The sequence below is a fragment of the Cnephaeus nilssonii genome (genome assembly GCF_951640355.1).
Source record: "Cnephaeus nilssonii genome assembly, chromosome: X".
Classification (NCBI taxonomy): domain Eukaryota; kingdom Metazoa; phylum Chordata; class Mammalia; order Chiroptera; family Vespertilionidae; genus Cnephaeus; species Cnephaeus nilssonii.
The window spans coordinates 10,077,268-10,087,691 of NC_137071.1; the positions used below are offsets into that span (position 1 = coordinate 10,077,268).

At 38.2% G+C, this 10,424-nt stretch overlaps 1 protein-coding gene across 1 annotated transcript in view; it reads left to right on the forward strand.

Moving 5' to 3' along the window:
* The window catches only part of MBTPS2 (membrane bound transcription factor peptidase, site 2), a 50,786-nt gene extending 41,014 nt beyond the window's left edge, over nucleotides 1–9,772 (forward strand). The window contains exons 8-11 of the mRNA XM_079765153.1: nucleotides 3,185–3,279; nucleotides 3,644–3,839; nucleotides 5,740–5,815; nucleotides 6,925–9,772. Coding sequence (XP_079621279.1) covers nucleotides 3,185–3,279; nucleotides 3,644–3,839; nucleotides 5,740–5,815; nucleotides 6,925–7,147 — 590 coding nt within the window. The 3' untranslated portion in view covers nucleotides 7,148–9,772. The remainder of the gene's footprint in view (nucleotides 1–3,184; nucleotides 3,280–3,643; nucleotides 3,840–5,739; nucleotides 5,816–6,924) is intronic.
* The last annotated feature ends 652 nt before the right edge of the window (nucleotides 9,773–10,424 follow it).

Consider the following 10,424-nt stretch of genomic DNA (forward strand, 5'->3'; position numbering starts at 1 on the left):
GAGTAGGCCTCAGTCCTGCGGTGGCCACAAACCCACCTCCCAGCCACCGGGGTCAGCTCTACAAGCCCAGAGGCGGCAGGGAATGAGGAGGAGGAGCCTGGGGCAAGGACACAACCATCACAGCCTGGGTTCCTGCCTGTCGGCCCGGGGTTAGCAACAGGAGCAGCCACTCATCCTGGTCAGTCGAGCGGCGCTCCCACTGTGGTAGCACACTGACCACCACGGGGCAGCTCCTGCATTGAGTATCTGGTCCCCCGTGATCAGTGCTCATCATAGCGACTGGTCGACCTGTCATTCTGGTTGTTCCGCCCTTTGGTCGCTGGGCTTTTATTATATTGGATTTGCTTGTCCCCTTTAAACATTTGGGTTATCACACATGCTGTATCAATACATTCTGTACTAATACCAAATTCTTGACTTTCATTCTATAGTGTGTACAATCCTCCAAGGAAAGTTAGTGATCAAGCATCAGATGTAAATATTAAAAAATAATTACTAGCAAAGACAAGTGGTATAGAACAGTGGTCGGCAAACTCATTAGTCACCAGAGCCAAATATCAACAGTACAACGATTGAAATTTCTTTTGAGAGCCAAATTTTTTAAACTTAAACTTCTTCTAACGCCACTTCTTCAAAATAGACTCGCCCAGGCCGTGGTATTTTGTGGAAGAGCCACACACAAGGGGCCAAAGAGCCGCATGTGGCTCGCGAGCCGCAGTTTGCCGACCACGGGTATAGAATATCATTTAAGTGTTTGATGCATATTGACTTATCTACCTTATATATGATACTGAGAAACCTTTTCTCAAGGAGCTTCTAGTGAAAAAAACAGAGTATGCCTATATTATTATAGTACAAGGTTAAATGTAAGTAATGACCAGAAACATTGGGAGTTGTGGGAGCAATGGTGGTCAGTCTCAACTGAGAAGTTAAGGGCAAAATTCATAGCAGCAGTCCTGAGTTGGTCCTCAACAGTGAGTTTAATTTCAGGAGGCCAAGCTAGAAATGAACCATGGCACCATAAGACTGGAAGGTGCTCAAGGATCTGCTCGAATTTGGTTCAGCAAGAGAATAGTATGAGATAAGATGATAAAAAATGAAAGTCTAAGTTTTAGGCTATGAAACAGACTTTATTTGGGAGCAGTGCAGAGTGTTTGGAAATGTTATGTTAGAAGAGTCATATTCTTGTAGTTCTACCTTGGCAGGTTAATTTGAAACATTCGGTATGTAGGACAGGTTTGCACGTGCGAGCTACATGATACGTAAATAAAACTCATTAGGACTTTGTTCAGATGGGTAAGGTGAGAAGGAATTGGAGTCTACACTCAAGTGGGAACAGATGGTGATAGAAAAATGATTAGGAGGTAAATATTGGTGGGACTTGGCAACTGACCAAAATGAACACCGAGGGTTTTACAGCTTATATTGATTTTTTTTTTAGTCTAATAACTTTTTGCCTTAGATTTTATCCTTGTGCTGATGAGTGATTGTAGGCACGGGTTTGTCAGTGCCGTTACATATTCACAGCTTGCTTTCATATTTTAAATATGATTTGTCACCCCAGATTTAAATATCTATTCAGTTATGATTAAGAAAACAGAACTGCCCATGTCGCCAACTATTACAGAGGAGCAGTAGATACATTGGTTAGTTTGCTTCACCTGTTTTGTTCTTTACTTTGTGTTGGCCAAGGAGAGAGAGCAGCAGTGGCTAGAGAAGATCCAGTATAGCCAGTACAAGATGTTATCTATATTAATAAAAGGGTAATATGCTAATTAGACCATGAGAACTTCCAGATGTCCTTCCAGACAAAGCCATGGTAGCAGGGCTGAGGCAGAAGCGGTTATGGGTGATCAGGCCAGGAGGGGAGGGCAGTTGGGGGTGATCAGGCTGGTGGGGGGGTGCAGTTGGGTGCAAGCAGGCCAGCAGGCAGAGTGGTTAGGGGAGATCAAGCAGGCAGGCAGGTGAGTGGTTAGGAGCCAGTAGTTCCACATTGCGAGGGGTTTGTCCAACTGCAGGTTTAGGCCTGATCCCCACAGGGGTCCCAGATTGGAGAGGATGCAGGCCAGACTGAGGGACACACACACACACACACACCCCCGCCCCGTGCACGAATTTCGTGCACTGGGCCACTAGTTCTTAAATAATCTAGTTTTTTTAAAAACTATTTAAAAACAAACAAAAACCTTTGGCTGAAATACAGTGTCCTTATAAAATCACATTGCATATCAACGAACATTTTCATGCCAGTATTCCTGAAGACACTCTTGTAATAGAAAACCTTTTTTTTTTTTTTTGTACTGGAAAGCATACTTTTTTTTTGCAGCACTATAGTAACTTTGTTTTTGAATGTCTTCCTCAGCCCATTTGATTATATGGCTGTATGCATATAAGATTCTAAATTTAATTGGTCCTTCCCATATATCAATTTATGCTTTACAAGTTTGATGTGTTGAATGCCGAGAACCTTCCAAAATAAATACATGGAAATCATTTTTTATACCACCTGCGTCAGTGATTTAGCTTCCTTATTCTGCCCCAGATACCAGTGAAGCAGTCTACTAAAGAACTTTAAAACAATAAATGAATAGTGGGAATAAACAGTTTCTGTTATCGTTCAAAAAATGGTAACTGGATTATTGGTGTGCAGGCAAATGTGTACACATCTGTGGGGCCAAATTGGGCTGCCCTGGTTCCGGAAGGAAAGCCCCCAGGTAAGCCTGGAGGTGAGATAGGTATGTGATACAGTAGTGATTTCCTTAGGGGTGAGAGTCTCTTGGGCATCCTCTCGCCCATTTTGTTTGCTGACACAACCGTGCAGGAGCTCGGTAGTGATATTGGATCAGTGGCATTAGGGCAGCTAACAGTGGCTCGTTAAATGTTTGTGCTTGACCAGCTGGAGTTATTATAAAGCCCACTGAGACTGGAGCTCCAGCTTTACGAGTGGGTCAGTTTATATGAAGATAGCTAACCTAGGGTAAGTGCTGCTTCTTGACTCCAAACTGAATATCTATCTTTTTGTAATATAAAATCAAACTCTGCAGTGAGTAGCCATCAAGCTGGGCTCTGAATTATCCAGTTGGTTCTGAATTCATATGCATCTTACTGTTGTGGTCTCGAGAGCAAAATTTTTATTAGAAATATAATTCTATATAATAGATTCTAATAAACTATTTCTCTTCAGCATACAAACGGCTAGATGGTTCAATCGAATGCTGTAACAACCAAAGCCTCACTGATGTGTGCTTTTCCTACAGAAATAATTTTAATAAGCGTCTGGTAAGTTGTCTCTGAAGCTGTCTTGCTTGTCTGATATAATTATTATATAATAAGCAGATAGAGCTAAAATGGAATCTATGAAAACTTCTCTCCCTTTTACTTTGTATCATCTTATTAAAATCTCTGCACTTCATGTGTCACATTTCATCTGAGAATCTTTAAAAATGTGTAGTGGTAATCTCTTATTTGGACAAAGTAAAATACTTGAATCTGATTTATAGTAGGTGCACATAAGTGGCATTTTTTACATGAAATTCTTTCCTAATATGCTAGGTGACATTAAAGATATCGAAGGACTTGTAACTTGGTGATTTTCTTTTAATAAATCATTTTTCGTATTGACTGATTAATATTTTATCCGTAGCATACATGTCTACCAGCCCGGAAAGCAGTTGAAGCCACCCAAGTTTGTAGAACCAATAAAGACTGTAAAAAAGGCTCAAGTTCAAGTTTCTGCATAATCCCTTCTTTGGAAACTCACACCCGCTTAATAAAAGTGAAACACCCACCTCAAATCGATATGTTGTACGTAGGACATCCTCTGCACCTGCACTACACAGGTGAGTATTATGGCGGTAGACCCTCAGAAAATCATTCAGATGCCATATTGCATTAGTTTTTGTTATAAATTTGCTCACTTTTCAAAGTCTTGTTAACTTGTTCTTATTTTTAATTTTAAAGAATTATCAGTTAAAGTTGGCATACAACTTTATACTAGTTTCAGGTGTTGCTAACTTATTCTTAAGTATTAAATAAAATTTAGGCAGTAGGAAAATAGTCTGAATTTATAAAAGCAAGATGGAGCTGAATCCCATGTCTGCCTTTGGAAAGTAATACATTTTTTCTTCTCTTCTACTTATGCCCAAGTCATAGAGCTGGTCTCTTAGATATTCTGTGAAAGTTTATTAAATTTTATCCAAGCTCCCCAAAATAGTAACAAGCACAGCATACCCCCAGAGAATGCCAGGGATCATAGAGATGTGACAATAAAGTAATTTGTGCGTGACACGTCAATTTTATGTGAACATAATTTCAGAACTGGGCAGCATAATTATTTGAACAGTATAGAGCTTCTCCATGTGGCTGAAGATCCTATAGTCTAACTCATTTTGTTGTCTAAGCTTTTTAGTATTCCTTTTTTAAATAACTTACTGAAATATAATTTACATACCATACAATTCATGCTTTTAAAATATATTTTTTAATTGATTTTAGAGAGGAAGGGAGAGAGAGATAGAAACAACAGTGGTGAGAGAGAATCATTGATCGGCTGCCTCCTGCACTGCGGGGGTTGAGCTCGCAGCCTGGGCATGTGCCCTGAACAGGAATTGAACCATGACCTCCTGATTCATAGGTAGAGGCTCAACCACTGAGCCACGCCGGCCAGGCCAATTCATGCTTTTAAAGTATACAATTTAGTAGTTTTTAATATGTTCAGAATTGTGCAACCATCACCAAAAATCTAATTCCAGAATATTTTCACCTCAAAAAGGAACCCCATTCCCATTAAACAATCACTCCTCATTTTTTCCCTATATCCCCCAGCCTTTGGCAATGACTGATTTCTGTGTCTATAAATTTGCCTGTTCTTCGAGTTTCACATAAATGAAATATTTTGTGACCAGCTTCTTTCACTTAGCATAATGTTTTCAAAGTTCATCTATGTTGTAGCCTGTTGCAGTACATCATTTTTATGGCCAAATAATATTCCATTGTATGGGCATAGCACATTTTCTTTGTTCATTAATCAGTTGATGGGCATGTGGGTTTTATGTTACTCTTTAAAAGGCTCTCATTGCTTCATAGTCGTATCCTGAGGTACAACCTGAATCATTTTTATTTTTGAGTTTTATACTAAGTGACTCTAGATTACAAATATTAAATACATCCTCGACAAATGAAAAAAGGTCCCCTTTTAGGGTAATGCAGAAGTGTATATTGTAGGTTCCACTTAATTACAAGAAAGTTTTTAAATATTTTGAACAAAAACAGGATTGTGGAATACACATAGTGGACGAGACCTTAAAAATTCTCTAGTCTTAATCCTTCTTTCAGCAATGAAGAAAAAAACCGAGACCCAAAAGGTTAAGTGGCATAATAGTTGTAGTGAATGTAACTTTAAGGTTATACCTCTTTGAAAGGGTAAGGACTCTTTATGTAAATTCTGTATTTATTAAATCAGTCTCTTGTGTTTGGTATTCATATTTGGTATATAGTTAACTTTATCTTATTCTCACCTCAAAATATATATTGGGGCATGATTTCTGTATTCCAGTATTTTTATTAGATGTTCTTAGAATAATTGATTGTTTTTATATGTGATATAAAGCCTGTCCCATATGTTTGGAAAAGGTTTTCTCAACCAATTTAATAGGCTAGCCCAATTTTTATTATATGGTAAAATTTATAATGTTGTTTATCTATATGAATTAATATGCATTATTCCTTTTTTTCTTTCAGTGAGCATCACCAGTTTTATCCCACGTTTTAACTTTCTAAGCATAGATCTGCCTGTAGTTGTGGAGACATTTGTCAAGTATCCTTTCTGGTGTGAAAATGTTTTAAAAATGTGTAATGTGGAACTTGATCGTTCTTACCTTAAATAGAACATTCATAAACCTTACAGATATCAGTTAATTACTAACAACTAAAAAAGAGGCTTTAAGTTGAAAAACATCAACTTAGGAGGGAAGAAGTCAGAGGGAGGAGAGGGATTGAAAGGGAAAGACAGGGACACGAAAGGAAAGGAACACAGAATACAAATTGAGAGTTGATTTATAAGGGATGAAAACTGCAGTTACTAGTGAGGTGATGAATTCTGCCTCTTCCGGGCCTGTTAGTTCTGAGCAAATGAAGGAATGCATAAGGGACAGCAGACTCATTTCCACTACTAAAATAGGATTCGGAGGACAAAATCTCTTGTATTCTTTAGCATATTATGTTTGCATATACAAGGTGAACGTTTTTAAAAAAATTATTATTGTGTAGAATTTGAATAAATTGAACAGTTTGAAGGGTTTCCTTTTGCCACTTTCAATTTTTTTTAACTCCTTTCCTCAGTGATTTGGGAAAAAATGAAATGGAAAACAAATGAGCAGTTACTAAAGAATGTGTACAATCAAGATTATATCTTGTAGATTGTAGCTTTGTCTCAGGGATTTGCACTATAAACGTACAGATGATAGTAAAATAGAGTTATATTTACATTATTTATGCTATAACCTTATAGATTATGGCAAAATAGAGTTCAAGGGGCCAAAACCTTTGTTTCCTAATGGAAGGTAATACTTATAAGGATCAAAAAATAATTTTATTTCTTATTCCTTCCAAATTCCTTTCCTTTTATCATTAAAGAATTAAAAAGACTTAGTCTTTCCTGGGATTCATTATAGAGTATCTTAGTTTACAAATGGTTGGCCTTTAGTTTTCTAGTCAAGGTGTTTGAACTTAGAAATAATATGTTATTTGTTTTAAATAGTAGAGATCCAAGAAGGAATGGCCTGTACTGGTAGGCACAGATTCAGAGAAAGGAAGGAAGTCACCTGTAATCTCGAATCCAGTCTTGGTAAAGTATCTTCTTCTGAATCCTCGAAATGTGATTTCCACTCAGACCTCACAATCGGCTCCTTAACTGATTTTCACCAGGTACCTGATTTCTCTCTCAGGAGCTCTGGCTATTGTTAATGCAGTGCCCTGCTTTGCTTTGGATGGACAGTGGATTTTAAACTCTTTCCTGGATGCTACGCTTACCTCAGTGATCGGAGACAATGATGTGAAAGATCTGATAGGATTTTTCATCTTGCTTGGTGGCAGTGTACTTTTGGCTGCCAATGTGACTCTGGGACTCTGGATGGTTACAGCACGGTAATGTTGGCACTCATCTGACAGAATCTGTGAGTTACAATATGCAATACTGAAAACCAGTACTTGGTGTGAAATATAAAGTGTTCCCTTAAAATCACATTTTAGCCAACAACTTTTAAGCTCCTCCTATATCCAGAGTATCCAAACGCTAGGATGGGGCTAAACAGAAGTAACGCAAGGTCTAGTCCTTGACTACATTCTAGTTTCAAAGACTGAACTTACAATCTGCACATGCTTGTGCAACAATTTCTCAACAAGTGCAGATTCTTGTTAAACCATTTTGTGTGACTTCATATTGTCTCAGTAGTTTCAAAGGAGAACAGAATTGGGTAAAATTAGTTGGGGAAAACTTCTTGAGAAACCATCATTAATCCATATCTGAAGGAGACCAGACTTTGGCCAACTGGAAGGGTGAGCATTTTCTCGGCCTATACCTCTTGTCCTTTGTCTTGTTAGAAAAGTATTTTAAAAATTTAACGGTGTATTGTTTTATACTCTGATAACTGAGGTCTGATTGCAGTTAATAAAATTTTATAAGAGAATCTGCTGACACAAAAGGGAAAATCTTTGTCAAATGATGCCAAATAATTAAGAAGTAGGGCCTATAATACCTTGAAACAGGTTTTGCCCCGCAAGTTACCTCTTTGCTAATGTGTCCCCATTCCCTCACAGAAGCACTTGGCCTTGACATTTAGAATCAGCTGCAGGAAGGGCCTCCCACTTGCAGCACGTGAGCTGGAGCAGTTAGGGTTGAACCTCAGAACTAAGCTGGGTCTTTCGACAGATCACAAGCCACAACACAGGACCTCTGCGGTCCTGATTACCACTCTCTGCAGAGCTTCAAAGCTTGGAACCCTTCCAGGGTAGACCTTTTTTCTTACGCTGCTGGGGCTATTTGAGTCCTAGCTCCCAGGTTCCTGTCTTCAAGAAGCAACTGCCTTAAGCTCTGAGCTATGCTCTGTCCTCACCAGCAGCTCCCACGTTTCTCTGTGTTGGGCAATAAAACATCTAGTCCTGGCCTTCCATCTTTCCCCCGAGCTACCTCACTGGGTCCACAGAACACTTGGTAGCACAGTGAGAACGGCTTCACATGAGTACCAACGTGGATTTGCCAGAGCCTGGGAACCTAATCTTGTGCCGAAAAAGCCCCGCCTAGTTCAGAAGTGTATGAGCATGCTGTACTTGGATGACAAATATGTCCTTTTCTCATACACTCAGGAACACTAACAGTCATGTATCTAACTTCTTCAATAAGTGAGGTATTCCATGGGGTTCACCTTTTTCAGATTAATGAGTTGCTGTTCAGGTACTAAAAGTTTTTAATCATTTTTAACAAACTCTTTAGACTGTATTACACATTTGCCTGCCTTCTTAAACGAATTATATATTGAGTATGATTTTAGTATTTAAGTAATGACTCCAGGTTATCAGTTATTAGCACTACTAAAACCATACAAATTATTAGTCTATCCTAGGAAAAATGTATTTGTTCTGTTTGTACGCAATCATTCAGGATCAAAATGTATTAGCAGAGTAATGTTCAGACCTGTTCAGGTAGAACTTGGGGAATACCATGAAATACTTGCATAATTAATTCAAACACGTGAGCTAAGCGATTTACTAATGAAAATGTTGTATATGTGCAGGTCAGTTTTTTAAAAACTGAGGAAAAAATTTAATAGAAAAAATCCTTCCCATTAATTTTGTTTTCTGGGTGAAAAAAAAATCCCAACCACATTATTTTCTTGTAGCTTTTAAACACCTTGGTCTGCTGCTCCATAGGGTCAGGATTTGGGAACCACTCTATTAGGGTATTGAGCAGATCAGTCCCATTTGTATACAAATGGCCTCATCCTGTAAGAAAGGGAAGAAATGTTACGTGTTGTCTCTTCAGCTTGATTGTGGGCACTTCTAGAGCAAGGACCATGTCATACTCCTCTTTGCATCCCTGACACAGTGCATGAGACATCATAAATACTTAATAAATATGGTTGAATGGATGATAATTAGTGTTATTTATGGATTAGGGAAGCATGTATCTATTTAAGTAAGCTATAAAAACTATTGAATATTTACTGTAAATATATGTTAACATAAAAAATAACTCGGAAGGTCTGTGTGTCCCTGGAAGATTATCATCTCTATGAAAATAATCCATTTTGATTTCTGTAGAGCAATTAGGAAAATTGATTTATTTTGAGGCTTTGAAGAAAAGTGTTCTTTTTGTGTTGTCATTTTGTTCAATGAAATTTTATTTTCAGTGTTCCTACTCTGCATTGTTTACATTTTTGAGGATCTTAAAAAATCACCCACGATCTGTAAAGAATGTATATATTTCTTTCAGCATCTCAGTTTGAAAAGACATGCAGTTAAACTTGACCTTTTGATAATCACTCTTGTAGGTCATTGTCTGTTCTAGTAGTAAATTGTAAACTTGTACTTCATGGATATGTAGCTCTCAGTCATCAGTTTGTCCTATGGTATTTATTGAATGTCCATATACTAATGGTGCACAGAGATTTTTTTCTCTAAATCTTTTGACTGTGTTGTAATTCATTCATAGGACTGAACTTGAAGATACCATAGTTGCTGGCATTTGATGTTTAGCAATAAAAGAATAAATGTGTACCAGCAGTCTATATTTTATCATCATCTGTGTGTTGTCTTTAAAAAAATACTTGTATTCTTTTCTATCAAAATTGTTTCTTTTACATACAGTACGATCTTAGCTGTTGTGTTGTTGTTTTTTATTTTTAGAGAGAGGACGGGGGAGAGAGAGAAACATTGATCAGTTGCCTCCTGCGTGTACCCCAACCAGAGACTGAACTTACAACCTAGGTATGTGCCCTGACTGGGAATCAAACCTACCACCTTTTGGTGTATGGGATGACTCTCCAGCCAAATGCACCACACTGGCCAGGGCTGATCTTATTTGTTTTCAAACTCTTTTTTTTTAATTAATTTATTTTATTTATTAATCCACACCTGAGGATATTTTTTCCCATTGTTTTTTTAGAGAGAGTGGAAGGGAAGGAGGGAAAAACATCGATGAGAGAGCCACATTGATTGGTTGCCTCCTCGCACGTCCACCTACTGGGCTGGGATTGAACCTGCAACCCAGGTATGTGCCCTTGACCAGGAATTGAACCCAAGACCCTTCGGTGCATGGGCTGACACTCTAACCACTGAGAACACTAGCCAGGGCTTGATTCTAAAAGCAGCCTTCAGTTTTTACTCAAGCGATCTGTATGTGAAAGTCCTTGCAGGCATGGAAAGAAATC